We start from the raw sequence: 23521 nt of genomic DNA on the forward strand, positions 1-23521 counted from the left end.
AGTGATGAGGGTAACATCTTTAGTTGGAAATCACTGGCAACATGTGGAGAAAGCTTAAGATGTTGTCACACTTTAACTTGGTCCTAATCTGTTCAAAGGCAGTTCATACTTTCTAACTGCGCCAGCAGGTAGTGAGAGAGAGTCAAAGACCATCAGGGTAAAATAGCTCATGCTTTTCTTTGGAGAGTTTATGACTTTCATAAAGCGGGTACAAAGAAACTGCAGCAGTAACTGTTATTGTCTAAATGAAGAGCTTATGTTCACCCAACCATATTTCATTAACTTGTACACCCAAGCTCCTACATTTCCTGCCTGCTTGGTGCAGTGCTAGAAGCAAATCTTGAATATTTTAATGCCTATTGTCAGTGAAATGAGAACAAGAGAAATGTGCAGATCAGCCGTGCCCCTTAGGTGACCATCTGACGTGTCCATCGCGGCCAGCAGGTAGCACAGACAAGCATGTGCTGGAGTGTCGCCTATGGTGTTCGCAAAATTTCCAGTGCAAGCGGTTTTGTGAATTGTGACATGTGTTGATGTGAGATCCAAAAAAGGAATCATTTTCCTTCCAACAACAAATTGAGACACTGCTAACAACACTTGAATGTCAAAGCTGGGGACTCTGTGAGGAAGTGGTGGAAAAGAGATTTAGGTCCGAACTCTCAATGGAGCTAAGCGTTTTCAAAGTCGTCTTACCTGTGAATGAGAACCCAATCCTGTTCCTGCTGGTGTCAGAGGAGTTCTTCATTTCACTTATTTGACACAGCTTCTCCTCCTTTATTTATCTTTAGCAGATAATCTTAAGAACCTCAGAGTTACTGGTGAGCAAACTTCATTCTATTTCAGCAAATAGTCTGTACAAAAAAAAGAAAAGTGCTTTGTCAACTTTGTAGAAAGGACAGTACAGTCAGAGCCGGATTTTTTTTCAGCCAGATATTCAACAAAGCACTTAGTTTTTGGAAACATTTATGGAACCCTCAGGAATACTGTGGGATATTTCTGTGCTTTTATAGAACAATTCCAAGCTGTACAAATTTTCTCGCCAAAAGAAAAGAATGCCGTACTGATATGATGTGGTGGGGATTTTGTACGCTTTCTCTCTAACAGGCATCTCTATTTTTTCTCTCTGTATGCGTGTATGTGTGTGTGTGTATATAATATATATACATACACATAACCAAAAGTTAAGTAGTATTTTCCAGCTTTGACCTACTTACAGGTTTTCATTTAATTAAAAAAAAATTCTGAAAAAGTTAATAAAATGTTTAGACAAACCTTTCAGTCTTGTGAGCTTAAGGGAATAATCCTCTTTGCATGCCTAATAATGTTGTTGGTGTCGAATGGGATTTCATTTTCACACATGTGGAAGTGTCCTGTGTGATATATGTTTAACTGCTGGAATAATTTAAAACCTGTGCTAATGTTCCAGGCAAAAGGAGGGTCTGGGCATGCTATAGAGCCTTGCTTATTGATAAATCTTTTTGTATGGGTTTAGAGTCTAGTTTACCAAAGCCTGAATACAAACACAGATGCTGATAGCTAAGTCTTTAGGAGTCTATCAACCATTCTTTACAGAAGCTAGGAGATTTTGGTAGTTCCGTGTTAATCTAAAAACTCAGTTTATAGAGCAGCTATAGTAATCATCCGTACTAGAATAACTAGGCTAGTCTGTTCATTAACGTAAAAAAGATGAATCAGATGTCTGTTCATTAACGTAAAAAAGATGAATCAGATGTTTGGAGTCTTCAAAAAAGCCTGTATTAAGAGAGCTATTTATTTTCCATCATAATATTAATAATAAGTAATTGTCATGATGTTAATAAGAGTGACTCCACATTACAAGAATAAATTATCATTCCTAGACGTTGCAGGACACGCCTTTAGTTGCCCAAGTGTTTGGGTTTGGTTTATTTTTAGTGTTCCTTTTCCTTTTTCAGTGATCCTTTTTACAGAGTTTCTCCCAAAGCTTTGTTACCCCTGTTAAGACTCTTCTGTCTTATCAGAAGAACAAGGTTTGTGAAAAAAGGACAGTAAAGAGGAACTATGTGAGATGATTGGGGGAAAAAAATTTTCGTCCGTTAAAGGTCAGGCTAATAAAGCATGATTTAGAGCAGAATATAGCGGGGACTTTTGTAAGACAAACAGCAACTTTTCATGCTCAGATGGGGATTCTTGGGTTAAATTGCTATCTTTGAGTTCTGAACTTGGAAAGGTATTAAAGTGGAATTAAACCTTTACACAATCCGGCTCTTGTGTCATTCAGGATTTTTTGGGGTTCTGTTTAATTGTACATCACAGCAGGGTTCTGAGCGACTGGTGCTCTAAAGAAATGAGGGGTAGGGTTAAGTCTGCAGCCCACTGCTCTTTGCTAATCCTTCTTGTTCCTTGAAGAAGGATTTACTTTTGCTGCCAGCTTGTGAAAGACTTTCCTCCTCCCGAAGAGATTGTTGTGGCTTTCCTGGGGAGGTGTGGTTGCTATAGCAGGGAGTCACGCCTGGGTATTCTCTCAAACCCTACTGAGAATGGGCCAAAAAAGAGCCGAAGAAGAGTAAAACTGGGGATTAAAAAATGGAACAATGAGAGACAGGAAGATAGGAGTGGGAACAAATGGGAATTACAGCACCAAAAATAATGCAAAGTGACAAAAAGAGGAAATAGAAAAATAATAGCTGACAGTCGGACTGAAAAGAGAAACACTACAAAAGCACAATTTATTTTCAACAGGCAAAGAAAATAAAAGGGCATCTGGGAAATAAGACACAGGCCTGTGTTGAGGGCTTTTTTTGGTTCTTACTGTATTGCAAACATATATGCATCAAGTATACAAAACTTTCTCCATAGCCCCTTCTTAGTTCCGCCTTTGCCACAATCTGTTTATTCAAAACAAAATCTTCTTGGGTTTTAAACTGTGTTTAAACTGTTTACTTATTTGCTGTTAAATGATATTTCTAGTTGTATCTGTTCCTAGGGACTAAGTGTAGGGTAATTCTGGGCTTTTTATATAAAATATTGACATGTAGATCAATAACAGAAGAAAAGATCCAACTCTGCTCAAATTCTGTTCTTGAATGCTTTCCAAAGAAATAACTGCCTCTAGGAAAATGCCAGTGGGCACTTGGTTTTGCTCCTGTTTACTGGAGACAAATTCTTCTGCTCTTACCATGGCAATGCCCCTGACATAAGTACCTGGTCCTGCCTCTGCCTGGATGCTGTGCTCAGCCACCGCGGGAGCGGAGACTGCGCCTCCCTCCTCACCCCACCAAGTTGCGTCCTTACGTTGTGTTGAGCCGCAGATTGCTGTATCATAAAGAGCTTACCTTTAGGTTTTTTGATGCTGTATTTTGCTCCTAAAACCCTTTGCTCTACAGATCAAATGCAGCCTAATTTTGCAAAGGTCCGAACATTTTCATCTCAGTGAATGAAGCAGAAATTTTCATTCAGTTTAGTTTGTCACATTACAAATAAAATTTAAAAAGAAGCCAGTCCCACATCTAACAGCAAATCTCGCTGAATGCCTTTCCTGCACCCTACTGCTTTATATATAGGAGAGGCAGAGAGATGTAACAGATGAAACATTTTGTTTATGAAGTGTCTATGTTTTGTTTTATTTCACATGTTTTTGCAATATAGATAACAGATTACACCACAGAGCTTTCATTGCCTTGTGCTATAAAGATACTATAAAGCCTTTCTGGGTATTAATAATAGATTGTGTTGATGAGTTTGGAGAAGCTGGCAATAGACCCCCCACTGTAAAGACATTAACACCACAGGACTAAGGTATCTTTCCCTTGCAAATCAGTTGCTAAATTGGCTGTGCTGATGGGTTTGGGCGCAAGCTTTTGTACAGCATCAGTGCAGCAGGCACAGGAAGTTATTTTGTTTTATACTGGCAAATAACGTTTCTTCCTCTTAATGTTCTTAGTTGAGAGGAAAGGCCCCGTGTAAATTCTTTCCCTAAGTCATTCTTGCCAGCCAAGAAATAACTTAGAAATTACATTTGAATTGCTTTGACACACGATTATTTTTTTTCTGTAAAAGTGAAGGCTTGGGCAGTGAATCACCAACAGTACAATTTTCCTGCTTATAGGGCCTTTAGGGTGAATTTTCATATAAAAATTATATTAGAAGAATTTCCCTGTGTTGTTGGCGATGTAAATTCAAAGGCAACTGTAAATTCAGTATGCCACTTAGTGAACAAGAAGGATAAGATGTCTCATCAGACTAGTGAATACGCAGCACGCTGGAGACAGGCAGTCCTCACACAGAGCTGGGCTATGAAATAAGGCCCCCTCTCCACGGAAAGCGTGAGCCATTTCGCCCACTGGAAATCAGTGAGGTTGTGCAGGTAGGAAATAAAGATGGATTTAGTTTAATATGTGTAAATAACTGAATAAAAATCCAAAGGAAGAAAAATGAAAAACATGTTGGTTTTCGGTAATGACCTCGCTCAGCAGAGTTGCAGCAGAAGTAAACTCCCAAACACGTACTATGCTTTTATAGCACTTCAGTATAATTTGAAGCAATACAAAAAGCACAACAGCAGAAGCCCATTTAGCCTTTTTTAAACTCGTAGACAAAAATAACATTATTTCCCAAATGTTTGCACTGCCTAAAAATATAATTCTAACAAAGTCATCATATTTTGTTAATCCATTAGGCTTCTTAATTGCAGCCCTGGCTTTATCAATTCAATTGGCGCCCTTAACTTTTATAACAGTTTCTATTCTACAGAACAGATTAGGAGAAAATTGCAGCCATAATCTGTACAGTGCAATTGCCGTGCTATAAAGAGGAATGGGAGTAGCTGAGAAGAGCAATTGGATTCCCAAGGTGGAGCACAGTAGAGCAATATCAGTGACTTTGTAAATGAAAAATTGTTTTAATTCCCTTCTAACAGCAATAATTTGATTCTTCATAAATTTTTCCATCAAAGTGTTGTAAGGAAAAATGCTATAAAATAGAACTGCATGGCAGTGATGGAAGACAGTTGAACAAAGTGGTCAATTAGGGGATGAAAATTAAGCAAGGAGAAGAATCCATTCTGTCACATTCTGCTTGAAGCGAGAAATTCCTCTGCACTTTACATTTTATGTTTTACTTTATAGTTAAGGAAGATGTAACTTTTTAGGTCATTCTGGCCCCACTTGAGCAAGTTACATTAGGATGGTTGCTTTGAATTCTGTGTGTCTTTATGCATTTTAGTGAATCCATTCGCTGGATCTTTTCCATTTCTCTCAGCATCGTGGTTCCGACCCCAAAACCGCCAGTGCACAGAGCTTTGGCGTGGTCAGCGAATGCTGGGCCCGCCCGCAGAAGGGATTTTGAGATGCCTCAGCTGCAGGAGCTGGGGTTGGGTACAGGTGCCTGGAGAGTCCTGTGCCCGGTGGCCTGAGGACCTCTCGAGAGGGTAACAAGCAGTCACCTGTCACCACGTGAGGGGATGGCTGTCCCAGTCCATTCCCCTGCCAAACACCCGCCCCATCAGAGCAGGCGGCAGCCGAGACCCGTCTTGGCGTGTTGGGAGGGAGCTGGGAATGGCTGGTCTGTACGAAGGTCCCTCTGGACTGGCCCCTCCTCCACTGGCCTGGTGGAGCGGCTGCAAGGATCCTGCTCAAGAAGGCATGTCAGCTCACTGTCCACAGATGACTTTTTTCCTTTGTTTAAACTATGTAAAGACAGAAAATTAACACAGGGCAGGAGACTTTTTGGCAGTTGTCATTTCTGTTGCAGCAGAGGCCAGCGATGGTGGTCCAGCTGGGACTGCCATGTGGCACAGAGGTACGCACAACACCGCTGTCCCTGCCGCTGATGGGAAGCAGAGTCTAAAAATGAACCAAATCCTGCTCCTATCAAGGCAAATGGGACTTTTCCTCTTATTCCAATGGGAAGGAACTCAAACGAAGGGTAATATTTCTGTGGATATGGTTGTGACACAAGCCATCGTGATGCTGCCTCGGGCCCATCTTTGGTGGACAGAGCAGTTATGTGAGCTTGTTTGGTGGGCCCGTCTTTGGTGGACAGAGCGGTTACGTGAGCCTTTGGCTCTGATAATGTCCATGGTCAAATTCCCACCAGCTTCAGAACAAGATTTCACTTAGCATGCGATAACATGTGATCTCTATCATTATTTTATCCATTAGGTTGCCTTTGCATGGCAGCACAGCACTTATGAAAATACAGGTAAAATGTTCACGGGAAGAAAAAGTAACTCAGTACCAAGATATGCTACATTTTAATTTGCGAATCCAATCCAGATTGTGAAGCACAGCTTGAAACGCAAGGTTTCACCAGTAGCTGGTGTTCTTACTACAGCACCTATGGATAGAGGGTTAATAAATATTTTCTTCAGTTCTCCCTGAAAAAGAAAAAGGTTTCTCTGTTTTAGTTTCTCTCTAAATATTACATTTTTTTCCTAGAAACTTTTAATTTTTGCGCATGTTTTATTACTACTCGATGAAAGGGAATTAGCTTTCTTTTACTGAAGTTTCAGCTCTCAAATTGGCTTTAATAAACTATGTAATTATTTTTCTGCAGGGAAAATATTTTAAATGGATTGTTTCTTTTTTTAGGGGTTTCTTTTTTTTCAAATAATAAAATTATAATATTTCTGTTTTGCTTTAGTGCATTTGAGATGTTTTGAATGTTCAGAATTCAGTGTAACCAAGCAACAGTTTCTCTTTTTTATAAGCACCCATAAGCTGTAAGATACTAACAAAAATGTTCCTATGCTGGAAAAAAACCCCATGCATAGTGTTTTCCCCATTCTATGTCATCTAAAGAAGACGGAAGTTCCAAAATTTCTCCCAAAGAACAAGTAACAGATGTCATTCATTAGTAATTTAATTTCTTCTCTAAATAAAACTCAGTTGTGTGAAAAGCATAATATATTTTACTTTGGCTCTAATGTAATTTGTACTATATGAGTGCCAAGTGAACTCCCAGCTGGCTATATAGGCACGATAGGGATGTCATATACAGACTATTATCAGAAAGAAAAGCATCAGAGCTAGAGACTATACCTACAATATTTACAAAAGCTTGTGACCATCATCTTTGCATATTTATTAAATAAAGAAAAGCCAGGTATCTGCTGTGGTTTCTTGCAACACATAATGTCAGAATAACAGGAAAGGGAAATGATTTAACATCTCTGATAGGTAGACAGCAGCATCTGTCCTCTTGCATATATCAAACACGGCTTAATAACTTCCTATTTACTGCTTCATGGCAGAGGTCCAGTAAATAAACAACCTGACTGAATTAGTCTATTTTTGTACCTCTGTCCTGTATAACAAACCTCTTGAACCACACTTAATATGAACAGCAAATTTCACACTGCACATGGAGATCTCTCAGCACAGATTAAATTAGTTATAATAAAACAATTAAAATCTATTTGCCCACAGACGGGAGGAAATTAAGGACCTGGGTGAGCAATAGAAAGGTAAAGGGTGGGTTGTCAGGACATCAGAAGAGTAAACATCAGAACCGTGATTCTCAGGAGCATAGCAGGGTCAAACTTACTGCAAGATAACTACGCGAGAGATAATAAATCTGTAGTACGTATTAAACACCAGATGGTTGTGCCCATGCAGGAAGGCACGATGGATCATGTAACTGTGGTTGTTTCTAAGGCTTACTGATTCAGCCTGACTTCACAGGGATATCCTAACAAATAAAATCTTTATGGCCTCTTCCGCTGGTGAACATTTTCATCTACTGTTTAAAGACAGGACCACATGTCTTAGCATTTTCATTGCCCCTAACATATATGCAAAATTAATTTAAGTTCACCCAGTTTTAGCTGGTGAAGATTTTTTGACTATCTAGTACTGTAAAGTTGCTTCACAGTGATTATTACAAATACTCAGATGGACAGACAGGCCATTGTTCCAAGCTTTAGCTCAGCTGAATCCCCCAAGTGTTTCAGGCATAGAGGCAAACACACATAAAAACTCCTAAACCTATTGAGTTGTCTTTCAAAATTGTCCAGGCAACAGAATTTATTTATAAAACTCTTGCAATCGTTGATTCAAAACAAGGTTTTCTTGTTCTGCTTTTCTCCTTTGTCCTCTTTGAACAATTTTCTTTGGAATGTTTTCGTTGTGCTTAGGAGTCGGAGATTTCCTGGGGCTTCTAATAAAGGCATTTGATTTCCACTCTCCACATACTTTAACAAGTCCAAGGATTTTGAGGTTTGACATTAACTTGAGAGCTGGAGATAATCAGCCATGGGGGTAAAAAGTCAGAGTTATGCAAATTATTTGTAAAATGTATAGAAAGCAAAAGAAATATTTCTTTAAACGTGGTTGGCGTGGGACAGTCTTTGTCTCAGCACAGAATATCTGCATGCTCCCCTTCAAATTTATGGCTTTGATTGAAACCTGTAAAGGGGTGATCTGTAAAGTATTCCTGCTATCCTACACTTCTCAACAGGTTTATTACCATTCATTTATAAAATGAACAGTCTAATGAGCAGTGTTTTAGATCACAGATATCAAAGTCTGGTCATTTGTCAAGATTAGTTTCCTGTTGTGAGATTGCCTTGTGCAAAAAAAGTACGTAACCTTGGGTTACTCTCTGGAAGCTGAAAAAATACTTATAAACACTTTATAAGATAGATTTAATGAAGGTTTTATAATCTCCGAGTTAAATCCAACCCAGTGCAGTATGTGCATGTGTATTTGTGTAAGTGCATGTTATAGTGCAGAGAGTATCTGAGTACAGAGTATGGAATTTTCTTATGTTGACGACGGACAAATTAAAGATATGAAGTCCATGCAGTATTGTCAGGCCAATTTAATGTTAATTTGAATGAGTTAATACCACATTGACGACAATGTAATTCGTTATAATTAAAAGACTGCCTTTGGAAACATTGTGCGAAAGAACCATCTTTCTGGCAATAGTCAATTGCCAATAAATAACACAAAATATTTTCTATTTATGTGTTAGACATCTTTTATTTTGAACAAAAAGAAGAAAAACCGAAACACTCAGTAAAGCAGTATGACAGCGAAGGTGCTACTCAGCTAAACAATGCACTCCATAGCACAAGGCTAAGAAGAAAGTAGGTTATTTTTATGTCCCAGTTAGAAGAAATGGGGGGTGGGATATGCTTTCCTACTTAAAATTATTTGTAAAGCGTATTACAGTTGTGTTTTCACTGTCACTGGACGGTGGCACATTTTGTGTTTTGCTGGGAAGAGAACTGGAGGCGGTCCGGCCTTCCCTATGGCGATGGCCGCTCACCGCGGCGCCAGGGCCGCTCCTGGCGGGCCCGGATAGCGCACCGGCTCCCGCTGCCGCCCCGGCGCCAGCCCCCTCCCAGGGAAGGCTCCCCGTTCTCTCCTCGCTGGGGTGGGGAGGTGGGACGCTGCCTGCGGCTGCCTGCGGCTGCCTGGTCGTTCCCGCTCCGCGCTGCCTGCGCGGAGCTGCGCGCAGTTGGGCCGGCCGGCCGCGGGGATGGCTCGGCTCAGCAGGACCTACTGCGCGGTCTGCTGCAGCCAGCACCTCTGCCAGTCCCTCTTGCAAAGAGAGAGAAGTCCTTACGCTCTGTGATCTGCCTGCGAAGCGAGCCGGTGGAGCAGGCATCCTACGTTAGCCCTTTCTGAGGAAAACCTCAGTGCGAAATACACTGAGCACTCAGCGTTATTTTTATTAACAGCATGACCACACTGCTGGGGTTTTATCATCGTTATCACAGCAGCACTGCAAAGGTTTTCAGACAGATCGCGGTGCCTGTAGTGGCAGGATCGTGGCCACTTTCTGGAGTTTTCAATGTTTTAATATTTCTCAGCCCAGCAGCACTGATTTGAAATGCAAACGAAGCCAGGAACCTGGAGGCTGCAGAAACAGCAAGAGCAGCCGCATTTCCCGGTCTGGCTGTTACATCTGCAGCCGTCAGAACTGGTACCACACGTAGGGTCAGTCCCATCCCTCCTGATAGCCATCGATTGAATTTCACTGAAGCGTACACAGGTTAACTGTCACAGTGGTATAAATGAACCGATGCCAGTTAGGGGAGCCAGATGCCTTCACACCAGATTTGCTAATCTTCGGAGTCTTTAAGTGTGCTCCATCATAACAACAGTCTTCAGACAAAAGATACATGCTTAATTAAACTGAGTCAAATAGGTTTAAGTAGTTAAATAGAAACAATTTTTTAAAGTGCTTAAAATCTGTTTGCTCTTTTTTTCCCTTTGTGTTTCAATCCTTTCAGATATGTTATTGTGTACAGATAAAAATATTTCCTGCTTAGGAATTTGCCAGCTAAAGCATTGTCATATTTTTGTGATGTTCACTAGTCAGAACATAAAACCATATTTCTCTCTTTCTGTTGAAGTTTGCATCTAACAGAAGAAAAACCTTGCAGACAAACCCAATAGCACGAAATAAGATGGCCTATTTACTAGCAGCGGCTGTGGGTCCTGTGTGGCATCGGTTTGCCTTTAAAAGATTTAATTCATTATGTACCCAAAAAAGAGCCACTCAGTCCACTGCACGCGGCTTGTACACTGGACATCTGTTAGCTTGTGGCTGTGGTCGTGCAAAGGTACGCACTGAGCCAGCAAGGTTAATAGTGTAGAACTCTTTTATTAGATCGAAAGATACAGATGGGGAAAACCCACAAGTTCTTGGGCACTCAGCCTTTCTTTGGATGCCATATGCAAATGTATTTACATTTTGTTTTTCCTCCTGCCCATTTTGTGACTCCATCATTTTGCTGAGGAGCTAGTGACTGCCATTTTGCTGTACTTCTCAGCTTAGACAAAATGGAGGCTTTGGAGGCATCAGTAACTACCACAGCCTGTGCCTTCTAAAATCAAAGATAATTGCCTTCTATAAAAAAGGGGATAATTTTGAGGATGAAAAAAATAATCAGCGTACCCCGTCCTAAAAGGTGGAATCTCCTTTTTTCCTGTGAACACATGGGTGCAGTTGTGTTAATTTCATTGCCAAAATGTAAATATTAATGCACCTTGCACTTTGATGTATTGCCATAAAAGACACTGAATTTCAAATCACCAAGCCCACTGTGTGATACAGGGACATAACTTAGCTATTCATCTTTATTTGAAGCAGCCCTCTTCCTAAAAGCTCACTTAGGGAGATTCCCAGTTGCCATTAGAAAAGCAAAATAAAATTAATCTAAATCATTCTAACTTTATCTTAGAAAATTAATGATGGATGAAAGAGGGGGTTTATAAAGGTTTAATAAGAACTAGTCTGGAATACAGTGTATATTCTAGAGCCTATGATTATAGTGGTAATTTAGCAGATTGTATCACTGCCTATCTCTGCCAAAGGATGTTTCACACCATTTAAAATGCACAGTACTCCCTTCAGAGACAGGTTGTTCTGGAATAACTCAACATCCAAAGAAAAGCCGTGTTATTTCACTCCTCTCTTTATCAATTGCATGTGTGTGATTGCATGTGTGTGTGTCGTCTTCTCCTCAGCAATAGCACTAAGTTTTCATGCTTCTTTCTGTGTTCATTTATCAGCCTCCTCAGAGACAGACAATACCAAAAATGGAAAGCCATGAAACCTATTCAGAATAGGGTTTAAGTGCTGACACCACTTAAAGCCACAAAGCAAAGCATGAATTGGCCCTTCCTCTAAAAGGTGAATTAAAATAAATTCGGTTTTGAACAAGTTATCCAAACTCTGAGAGCTCCTTTTTGCTTCTCTTTTTGAAGAGGAACAAAACAGTAAGATAAGGACAAATCTTACTGTTTTTTTTATCCAGCAAAGGTGATTTGGGAATCTCTAGACCAAAGGGATTGAGATTTGAATAAATTGCATGCCTGTGATGTTTCCAAGACTAAGGATGCAAGTCTCCCAGTGTGCAAAAGCATGAGCCAAACTGATCTGTAGTTAAATTAAAGAATTTGCTGTATTTAAATTCATGCAGTGTATGATTTGACATTCCCTTTGACTTTACTGCCTCTCTTTCTTACAGGCTGTTTGCTGCTAAGTGCAGTGGCTGCATGGAAAAGATCGCCCCAACAGAATTCGTGATGAGAGCCCTGGAGTGTGTTTACCACTTAAGCTGCTTCTGCTGCTGCGTTTGCGAACGACAGCTGAGGAAAGGGGACGAATTTGTTCTTAAGGAAGGGCAGTTGCTCTGCAAAAGTGACTATGAAAAAGAGAAAGACTTGTTGAGCTCGGTCAGCCCAGACGACTCAGATTCAGGTGAGCTTTTCCCACACCTGCTCCAACTGGAAAAGCCACAAGGGTTTGTAGAGCTTTCTTATAAAAAAGTATATCCATTTACACATCCACTTTATCTATATGCACATGCCACCCATGCAAATTAGCAGGCACAACTAAAAAAATCCTTACTTGCAGTCTGTTCTCCCTAACTTGACGCCCTTCCTTAACTTGCTGCTTAGTAAAGGACAAAACCTTTTTGTTTTCATCAAGGTATTTTTCTGTAAGATCACAAAATGTGAATCAGACTGACTTCAGTTACCTGAGGCCTCATTCAAAGTGTGCTGTTTTCCATAGGCATTCTTCCATCCACTTAACATATTTTTCAGGGGATCTTCTGCAGGCACACTTTCAGCACTGAGCTAGGAAAATGGGCGAAGTAGTAATAAGATTTTCAAGAGTATTCTCTCTGCCAATCACAAATGGTAGCTTTAAGAAAAACTACAAGTACCACACAGAAGTACTGAGGAGAATCTGAAAGAAGCCGAGAAGTGGATTTGTGCTGCAGCAATAGCATGTGCAGTGCAGGAAGCCAGGGCAGCTGCCCGCTTGGCAAGGCTGCCTGCGTATCCACTCCCATTAAGGCAGGCAAGGGGGCTCACACAACAAGAAAAATAAAAAGCAGGAACTTGAATGAGGAGTTTAGGGGAGTCTCTCTCTGAATGCTTTGAGGCCAGGTACAATGCTTGGCTCTCCTGACTTCCATCCATGCTTCTCCTTGGCAGTATGTCTCTTCTGTGCTACTAAGGCTCTAGTTTCATCTCTGTTGCCTACCTGCTATTTTGTGTCTGAGCCCCATTCTGGTGTCAACCTAGGAGATCATCTATGTGTTGTCCCAAGGATAGCTCCACTATGGTTTGTATACTACATATAGTACAGAAGTGAGACATGCAAAGTTTGCCTGTTACAGATTTCCAAGGGTGTCCTTGAGGTCCTGTGCTGTTCCTGATGAGTACAAACTGTTAGGATCAAGGGACGACAGGCTCGATATCTTACTAAAATGCACTACTACTAATCTGCAGTGTGATCTCTCTTCAAAGAAACCTGGGGTTTGAACAGTATCATTGCAAGAGTCTGCACTGTTGAGCCTGGGAATTAAGGCAGAGGGTCACCGTACTGTGACCAGAGCTTTTGCCTTCTCCTGAAGAAGACAGTGGAGCCCTCACACTGGTAGCAGCTGATGGGTGTCTTCCCTGAGTTGTTCACGGTGATGGAGAGACAGATACTTCCTTTCCTCCACCCATTTCCTAGGGAAGGTTTTAAAAGAGAGTGAGCAAAAGCCGCTTGCTGTCTGTCCAGGGCTGGAAACACAGTACTCCACAGGACAAATAGTTCACACAGTGGTTCTCTAGTCCAAAACCCAGGGGATCTAGCAGTGGCTTTTAGGCTCACAGGCAGTTCCAGGAGAGACGGGATGCCTCCTTCCTGTGCCATATGCACTCAAGGAGACTGGAAACTTTCTGCTGCCGGTGTGCCCTGGCTGATCCCAAGACTAGAGACAGCATGTACACAAACTGCTGCCAGCCATCATAATTGCACACTTGTTTCCCAAGAAAATGTCTAAGAAAATCAACAATTACCATTCCATTAAGTGTACAAATGACATGAATGTTTGTCTCTGGTTTATGGGAAAATGCATTATTCCAATTTAGCTAGGAGCAGTAATTATCCTTAATCTCTAATCTGAGAGCCATATTCTCCACGTTGCTGAAATTTATATTTTCGTGTCGGGAATGCTGCAAGACAAAGGTCACTGCTGACTCGGCAGGATGTGCGGGACCGGGGCCTTTCTTGGAGCAGCATGTTATTTATTGCCATACTGTATTTGCAGCACCTTGAGTGCTCTGCTGTGTAAATCTCATGTCGCAGGGTTTGGGCTCTTTGTGATCTGCCTGAGGCATGTGAGTTTCCTACTTGCCCTTCAGCATGTCATTCTCTCATCGCCAACGTCAGCATCCCGCTGTCCACCTGTCTGTGTCCAGGCAACCCCCCTTTGAAAAGCTGCGTGTGCGGGGCTGTCCCCACACTGCAGCGATGGGCATGGGGATCCTCCTCCCCTGCCTTCCTCACTCACCGCGCGGGCACTCGTGGCTGCTCTTTGCCAGCCGGCTGCGTTTGAGATCTGCTTTGGGCACGGGTGGGCTCTCCTTCGGGACCAGGTTTTGTATTTTGTGATCAGCAGTGAGCTACCACAGCGGCACAAAACAGCCTTGGTTTCGATTTCATTTCCCCTTGGCACAAGGGGTAGTTTCTTATTCCTGGAGATGCTTTTTTTCCCTCACTATTCTCTGTTAGCCAAACCCAAACCTGAAAAACAAGTTGACAAATTAAATGGGATGTTTTCTCTCCCATTGTCTAATACATTGAAAACGCAGATCTCCCAGATGCCTGTGTGAGAGCAAATGATTTCACATAGCCCTGGCTGAGAATGTGTCCTTCTCCAATCAAATATTTATCCACTGGACACAGAAGTAACTCTCCAATGAGCAATATTAATCCTCACAAACCTTTTCTTAGAAATGGCATGCTGGAAAGTTAATAATGTCATGGTTATTAAAATGACTGAACTTCTCTTTAATCATTAGGCAAAAGATGCTTATTAAAGTAAAAGGTGATTAGATTGCTAGGTGCATAATAATCAGACCCTAAAATGAATTAAAGTCTAATTTGTTAATTCCCCAAACGTAATCTTCGAGTATATAAAAATTGCAGTGTGTTTCTTCACGTTGAAGTCCCTATAATAGTACATTAATGTTTCCTGGAAGAAAAATCAGTAGTCTGGTGAAATAAAATATGCTGAGTTGAAAAGTTTTTTTTTCACAACAAAATTTGTATTTACTCTTCAACTTTTGCCACTGTGATTGAGATTTCCCAGCACAATATATTAACACACATAACATCACCGGATTATACAAATATTCAGAATTTAACTATAGAAAATACAAATAATCTATTTGGTCTACACAAGCACATATATACTTGCATGTATTTAGCAAGAAAGAGAAATTTGTGCATGCACGTGTAGACACATCGAAATACACAGAGAAAGAATACTGATGTTTTCTGTGGGACGCAGAAATGAGATGGCAAAGATTATATTTAGTATTATCTCTAGAGCTTCAAAATATTCAGAACAATAACTGGAATCTACATTATATTTAGCTAAACAGACTTTGAGATATTTTTGTGATATTTGCATTTACACTGTTTTGCTGTCATAGCGGTGCGGGCAGTAGTACCTGTCTGCAACTAATGCTTCAGGAGAAGATGCTGCTCTGCTGTGAAGGCAAAAGTGTGTGTCACTTGGTGTGGTTGCAGCAGGTGAGCACACAGGGGACCAAGTGATGCTAGAAGGGCACAAAGTCTCTTTGTCCTAATTCCTGGAAATATTGAAGCATATTCTGAATTTCCATCCCCTGATCAGTCCCACGTCCTCAATTAAAATTAAACACATTTTTATGCTTTTGTGGCATTTGATTGAGGCAGTGCACAGAAATCTAAGATAGTCTCTTCCTGCCCGTAGTTACTTTAGGCATTCAAATAAACATGGGATAATAGTTGAACCTGTTGACTAGTTTGGCAGCTGAAGAGCAGTTCTCAAACACCCTGTTATCTTGGTGGAACAAGTACAATTTTATATTCTGTTTATTTTTCACCAGTTAAAAGTGATGATGAAGATGGAGATGTTAAGCCCACCAAAGGACAAGTAACCCAAGGAAAAGGAAGTGATGACGGGAAGGACCCAAGAAGACCTAAACGACCAAGGACAATACTTACTACGCAGCAGAGACGAGCATTCAAAGCATCCTTTGAAGTGTCTTCCAAGCCCTGTAGGAAGGTGGGTGCTTCATCAGGGACCTGAAGTCAGCTCTGACACCAGGCCACAGGGGTGACAGGGTCAGCCCGCAGCTCCAGATAGCCCCCTGCCCCTTCCCGAGACAGCAGCAGGTGCCTTGGAGTGAATACAGAAACCAGGCCAGCATATGGCGATGCTCACCCAAATACCGTCTCAGCCTGGAGCAATCAGCAGCTTAGGACCTGCTCATTGTTCTTTCTGGATATTCACCCACAGTATGTAGAGCAGCTCCGTGACTGATGCCTGCTGAACAACAATATTTGGTTCTTATAAACCATGAAGTAATCTTTGACTATCAGAGCCCAGGTAAACAAGTGGCTTTTGCCCTTCTCCTTCCCACCACAGAGGCAGTCACTCTCGAGTGAGACGGGTGCTCAGCTTTGGTCCCAGTACTTGACCTTCCAGTCTTGCTTTTTTATGAAACTTAACCCTGCTGTTGGTCTTGTTTATAGTAGCTAGGGAAAGGTATCATGTATTGCTTCACTGATGAAGCTGGTGAAAATCAAATCTTTGCGAAAAGCAACCCAGGTAACTGTTTCCTCCTAAGTTTGATTGGAAAAAAATGGAGTTGCATCCTGAAAGCTGTCATTTTTGCAAAAAGTGACATTCTCCTGCTGATGTACAAAGTATGTCTTTTGGGACAGTGCAATGTACCTTTTTGCCATTTTAAAGTATGAAATTGTACCTCAACAATATAAAAAATGTTCATAGCCAAATCTGTATCTTTTTGCACAGATATGTTTGTTTTATGGGTAAAATAAAAATGGTGAAATGACTTAGTGTCATTTTACACAGCTCAGACTATTTGTTCAGTACTTATGAAACTGGTAGCGACATGAAGGGCAGAACTTGAACAAACTATGCAAAAATTTGAGGAATTTTTAAAAGTAATTCTGTACATGCAGTTTTTATTGTAAGTACAGGCATATTCCTCCTAACATAACTGATCAGTTTTTTTTAAAAAATACTAAATATTACATCATTAAACATTTCCTCCTGTAGGTCAGAGAAACACTAGCAGCTGAAACAGGACTCAGTGTGCGAGTTGTCCAGGTCTGGTTTCAAAACCAAAGAGCAAAGGTAGGTTGTTTGTCAGGTTCTCAAAAGTAAAACGCAAATTGTCTTCCAACACAGATTTCCCCCTCCCCATAGACGTAGTACGTACCACAGAGATCCCAGGGACTGAACTGTACGTATTTTGCATGCACTGCTGTCTACATCCATACAAGAAAGGCAACTTTCAAACACAGACATGTTGCTCAAAGCAACATGAGGTTGGGAGTAAATTTTACGTGCAGATATGAACTGGAAATTGAAATGTTTAAGCTTAGAAATGAAACTGAACCCACAGTGGTGTGTGCATGAATATAAATGGTCTGTATTAATTGATTCAATGTTTGCAGACAGTTTTGTAAGGAAACAAAATTGTTGCATTCAGAGCCATGAGATTGTTCTGTTCTTCCTCTTTTATTCAGATGAAAAAACTAGCACGAAGGCATCAGCAGCAGCAGGAGCAACAAAACTCACAGCGACTAGGGCAAGGTAGGGGATTTGTGATGAAGACAAAGCAAGGGGAAAAGAATCTGCAAGGTTTCTTGAAGTGCCATTTCCACATAATGTCTTAAGTACAGCCATACAGGGCATGCACAAGTCTGTGGATAATGTCTGCCATCCTCAGTGGAAACATATGGAGGTGCTGTGTCTGAGTGCCCACCCCAAATTATCCCACAGCTCTCCCATGGGGCCAGACCCTGGAGGTGCTTTCACAGGAGCTGTTAGCTCCTTTCTAGAAGTGTGCAGTACAGAGGTGCTTTCACTGGAGGAAATCTCCAGGAGGCTCACTCCAGCTAGATCTTCAGTTTGTTTTCTCCTGAAGAAAGGGGGACCATGCTCAGCTCAGCATCTGCGGGCTGCTTGCAAGGGCGTCACATTGCTGCCACAGCCAAGGCACAGGGAGCCCCTCTTGTGCCCCAGCAGCTGGGGCAGCAGCTGCACAGAGGTACCAGGGCTTGCCCTGCTGCTCCATGAATGCTCTTGAGGTTCTCCAACTCCCAAGGCCTTGCAGCCTCAAATCCTCCTCTTTACGCAGAGCCAGAAAAACTGGTACCAACAGAAGTTAGAGAATAATAGGGCTATGTCACGCACAGGACAGTCTTTGGGAAGAAACGGTCCAGCACCCAGGAGCTCCAGAAATTATATAGTCAGAAATTACAAGTCTTTCAACTTACTGCTCAGGGTTGTACTCTCAGACAAAATTTGGAAGGCTTCTCTGAATGACAGGACACAACTAGCTGCATTCACTCTGCGCTCGGGTTCAGTATTGCCACTGATGCTACTGTCTGCTGCCTCTTTGTTCCTAAGCAGTGACTGTGCACTCCTGTTTGCTTTGCAGAAGTAATGTCCAACCGAATGGAAGGGATGATGACATCTTACACACCACTTGCACCACCACAGCAGCAGATTGTAGCAATGGATCAAAGCAGTTATGGCACAGACCCATTTCAGCAGGGTCTTACCCCTCCACAAATGCCAGGCGACCACATGAACCCTTATGGTAAGGCATGCATCATTCTGCCGCATCAGAGATAGCAGGGTTCGTATGCTAGTTCACACACCAAAGGTTCAGTAGAGTGACTTGCTTTTATAATATCTTTTCTGGGATTTGTACCAGGGAATTTGTACCAGTCAGTTTTGTGTGTATATTTTCATGTACACATAAAGGGGTAGAAGAGAGCTCATCCGAGGCTCTGGACTCCCTTCAGAGCTATTTCACAGTATAATTCTGATAAATGATAAACCAAGCAACATCACCTCTCTTGCTCCACTTTTTTAAAGCACTATCATAGACATCTAAAAATAAACAGTGCCAAATTCTAGCTCCCTCACAAGTTTTTCCTTTTTCTTAGAAGCTATGGGAAAAAAGTGCCTTGAAAAGTGGTGTAATAAAGAGAAGTAATCTATTCATTCAAAAATGAATAAGCACCCCTCTAAGATCCCTCAGATTGGATGTGTGGATTTGTTAAAGAACAGTTCTTGAGCTACTAAGAGATGTGTCACCACAGGACGTTTCTCCTGCGTAATTTTATTCTCTGCCCAAAATCAAGATGATGGTTTGCTTTCACGATTTCCTGACCACACACCATCAAGTGGATAGGTACACCAAATGCATCACAAGCATTAAATGCCTAATAATTGATTCTGGACAATTGCAGTGTGGCATTTAAATAAAATTTAAGAGGATTTCTCAGACTGTGATTATTGGCCTTGCTGTAGCCCACAAATGCCTGTTACGTCAGACTCGTTTCTGCTGACCAGGAGCACTTCATTGCAGCACTTCATGTCCACGTGCATATCACTTTCATGAGCACAGCATGCACAGGCCGAAAAGAAATCTTCTTTGGGTCTGTGTTATTACTTTTCCCACTGAGACAAGTCCACGGTACACACCAGGCAATTTGATAAATCCTGTAAGAATCTGAGGACATCTGAAGTGCCAATGAGCGTTAGATGGCTTGTGATTTTGTTGCTAACAATTTGCTTGACTTTCTAAGCAAAACTCCTTGAGAGGCAGGTTCTGTGCTCCAAAACCAGTGGAGGAGATAGCACAAAGCCATTTCAGTGAGTGCATGAGGAAAAAGAGCAGGACTAACACTTTCTTAGTGCTCACAGGACTTGAGCTAGAGCTCTTTCTGGTACCTTAAGAGTTGAACTAAGCTGAAATCTTAATTGCTAAGGGAAATAAAAGGTGCTGTTCCAAACCAGCCCCAAAAGAGTGGAATTTTCTGAAATGGAAGCATGTTTACAACTGTAGTTCACTTGACGCCAGGAAAGCTGGGTCTCGTCCTGGGTCCCGCTGCATTCATAGGTCTGTCTTTTACCTTGTGTGTAAATGAAGACCTTTACAGGCTACGGCTCTTAGACCGCTTTTCCGTGTCGCAGGCACTCAGTGTCAGGTCATGCCTTCCTCAGTGGCCCCAGTGCCTCCGCGAATGCCGGGTCCCAGTTCACGAAGAGCCAGGGACCTGTTCCTCCCCTCCTGGGCACCATTTGCTCCCATCTGTTTTGTGCTGCTGACTGAAGTATAAATTAAATCCTGGCAGATTTGAGTGGCACTGCTGCCAGTTGAACTCTGTGAATTGGTTGCTGGCCTTCCTCTTTGTAGGTGAGACCCTTAGAGCGAAAATTACGTTTACGTGTCAAAACAAAACCAGGAGCGTTCCCTTTTGCTGCAGCGCACAACATGTGAGCATCTGTGTGTACTGTGTCCTCCTCTGGCTGCAGCAATCCAGCTTAACGTATACGTTTCATTTGCAGGAAACGACTCCATTTTTCATGATATCGACAGTGATACCTCTTTAACTAGCTTGAGCGACTGTTTTCTTGCCTCTTCCGAAGTTAACTCCATGCAGGCTAGAGTAGGAAACCCCATTGACAGGCTGTACTCTATGCAGAGCTCGTATTTCGCCTCATGAAAATAAAAGAAAACAAACAGCCGGCATATATTTAGCCAGTGACTTTTTCCAGTGCAGAGTCTACAGCCATATGTTGCCCAGCTCTTCCTTCACAGTGACTCCTGCTGCCTCTGGACTGCAAAGAGCATTTTTAGGAAGACTATATCTGTGTGCATATATGTGTATGTATGTATATATACATTAATACCTACTTACCTACATACATACATATATATATATATATATAAAAACAAAATGCCACCAGTCCCATACCCTTGATTCCCAGCTTGCACCAGACCACAAGACAAGCACGGAAGGAACAGAAGACCCTGCTCGTCAGCAGCCTTTGGTTTGGTTTGGTTTGAGCTCATCGTTGTAAAGGAAATGGATTTTGCGGAAAGCTAGACCTTTTCCTTCTTTCTCTCTTCCTTTCTTTTGGATGTTTAAACTTTTTTTTTTAAAGCCACTGATACTGACATCAGTCGACCATATGACAAATAAATCAAAGAAACTGGAGATTCCTCCCTTTTCTTACTGCATGATTCATACTATGTTGTGGATAAATTGCCATTTGAACTGTGAGAAGTTAATGTAAATGTGACGTTCAACATTTGTTTCCTTTCTACACTTTTTCTACATAACCTAGATCTGCTCATTAGTTTATAGCCCTTATGCATATGATACTGAGGAAACTGGTTAACAGTAATATTTGTGGAGAAATCCAGCGATTTCATAATAAGAAAGGTCTATGACCCTGGAGAGGAGATGCATGTTAGGGACAGAGGCATTTAGGTTAGTATTGATCTTAAATAATTAAAACTAAAGGTGCTTACAAGACAGAGTTTTATTTAATTTTTTTTTGAAGTGTGAGAATAAAACATTTACATTTGTTTGTAAGTATTGCAGTGCCAAATTTCAAGTCTAGACTATGATTGGCAAACATGTGTTGTTCATTCTGTTCTGTTTATTTATGTTTTGCATGAGGCATAAATGTGCTATATTCCATTGTCCATCTGGAATAATTAAGCACTCCTTTAGTTAATTATCCCATCTCAGCAAGATTCTATGATATACAGTTCTAGCCTGAACAATCGGAAGTCCTGAAATATGCACCAACTGGTGAAAAAAAAGTCTGAAAGAGATCACAATGGGAGGTTTAGATGTGTTGAGCTGGAGTCCAACCCAAGTCCTGCAGGTTTCACACTGATGGGATTCCTGTATTTACAATAAATAGTCCAACTAACCTATTAGTGCAAATGTAAGAAGAACAAGTACACAAATTGAAGGGAATGTCCCAGCTGAAGTCTGAATGTCTCAGATGCTGAAGTTTGAGCATATGTCATATAGGTTTTCGTAGGGCATAAAATATCATAAATAATAATAGTATAGTTATAAATATTGCCTGGTGATAATTATAATGTGGCAAGGCAGACAAGTACTGTCATGGCTCTTAGTGGAGAAAACTTCATGGGGAAAATTTGCCAGGGTAATATCAGTAATTATAGGGTGTGTTCAAAATAGAGCTCATGGGGAAAGATTGGCAGGATAGGCACTTTCTTAAATAAATACCTTTAATATATTGACCATAATAGCCGAAAACAAGTCCAAAGCATTGGTTAATCCAGCTCCTCCAGGCTGAGGACTGGTACAAGGCCAGTGCTGCAGAGTCTCCCGTGGGGCTCAGCACCTTCTCCAGGACCGCAGGACTCTCTGGACTCCTGTCCTGGGGAGGCCAGAGCAGGGCCCCCGCAGCCTCAGCACCCAGGGAGAGAGCAGCCCTACCGTGTGCTGGGGGCACTACGGCTGCAGCTGAAGGGGGTCCTGCTGGGGAGCCCCGCGCACAGCTGCCCACCCCTTCGCTGACGGAGAAAGGTCCTCCTTGTGTCCCCAAGGGGTGGATGGCAAGGATCAGACGATAGGTCCAAGGGAAAAAGTAAGATCACAGTCGTCCCCAGCATGCAAATGTGGACCAAGCGCGTTAGAGATTTCTTGAGAAAGCAAAGTTTTATCTGCAAGATCAGTGCGTGCATTTTCACTCTGTGGAGGCGAGGAAAACACTGGGGGAGGACTATGTGTGTGCAGTGTAGGAGAGCAAAGCGCAGACCCAAGGCAAAGCCTTCCCGCTGCTGCGCAGTGGCAGACCCGCTGTCTGCCACGCATACAGCCCTTCGCGAGCGAAGGGGCGGATGTTTCTGCGAGGATGCCGGGGTGACGCTCCCCTCCCTGCAGGTTCCCATCTCCTCCCTTTGCGGCAGCAGCCTGAACTGCTGGCTGCTATGCCCAGGGAGATAGGTCCGTTGCGCCCATATGCTTTTGCTAGCAACCGTTCTCTCGTTTTCTGACAGGGATGTGGATTTTCAGTTCAAGGTTGTGAGTCCCTAGATATGTTTTGAAATTGGAAGAATTTTCATTTCTTACCCATCCCCTTCAATTATTTTTCCCTTTCCTTGTGTATCAAAATAAATAACAATTTCCTTTCTCTCTGCATGATAGCAAACATCTATAAAGAACTCAGGTGATCCTCACTGCTTGCAGGGCAGAAGGCAAGCAGATTTCATATGGCACATTATAAACATTTGTCACCACTGATCTCAATGGATTCATCCAGTTTTCCTCCCCACCCTTCTGCTGTGCTACTTTAGAGTCAGAAAAGCATCTTCACCATCTCAAACATACCAGGTTTATAGACTCTACACATAGGCATAACCTTGCTTCATCCCTCATTACTGGCAGGATCAAAATGGCATTTTTAGTGTTTACAGGGACTTTTATGAGAACTATAATGTGACCTACAGTTTGAAGAACTGCCTTGTCCCAACTCTACCTCTGCTTCTGGGCCGGATGTTGAAAAAACAATCCATTTCCAAGGAAAGAATCAGATATCCCATTTTATAGCTGAAGTAACTATAATCTTTTGCTGATTTTTTGGATGACTGTTTGCCAGCTTTTTTTTTTTTTTTCCTCTTTTCATTGCTTGTACATACCATCTCCTCTTCCC

The 23521-nt window shown here is 41.8% G+C and overlaps 1 protein-coding gene across 3 annotated transcripts in view; it reads left to right on the plus strand.

Annotated features, from left to right (window-relative positions):
- Positions 1–20544, plus strand: part of LMX1B (LIM homeobox transcription factor 1 beta) — a 103775-nt gene extending 83231 nt beyond the window's left edge. The window contains exons 3-9 of one of the 3 annotated variants that reach the window (XM_075170920.1): positions 11966–12198; positions 15876–16054; positions 17075–17152; positions 17548–17625; positions 18050–18071; positions 18465–18605; positions 20387–20544. In XM_075170920.1, the coding sequence (XP_075027021.1) occupies positions 11966–12198; positions 15876–16054; positions 17075–17152; positions 17548–17625; positions 18050–18071; positions 18465–18605; positions 20387–20544 (889 nt within the window). Of the gene's footprint in view, positions 1–11965; positions 12199–15875; positions 16055–17074; positions 17153–17547; positions 17626–18049; positions 18072–18464; positions 18627–20386 lie in introns of all 3 variants that reach the window. The other 2 variants (XM_075170921.1, XM_075170922.1) reach the window with 2 other exon arrangements.
- The last annotated feature ends 2977 nt before the right edge of the window (positions 20545–23521 follow it).

This window comes from Calonectris borealis, chromosome 21 (genome assembly GCF_964195595.1).
Source record: "Calonectris borealis chromosome 21, bCalBor7.hap1.2, whole genome shotgun sequence".
Classification (NCBI taxonomy): Eukaryota; Metazoa; Chordata; class Aves; order Procellariiformes; family Procellariidae; genus Calonectris; species Calonectris borealis.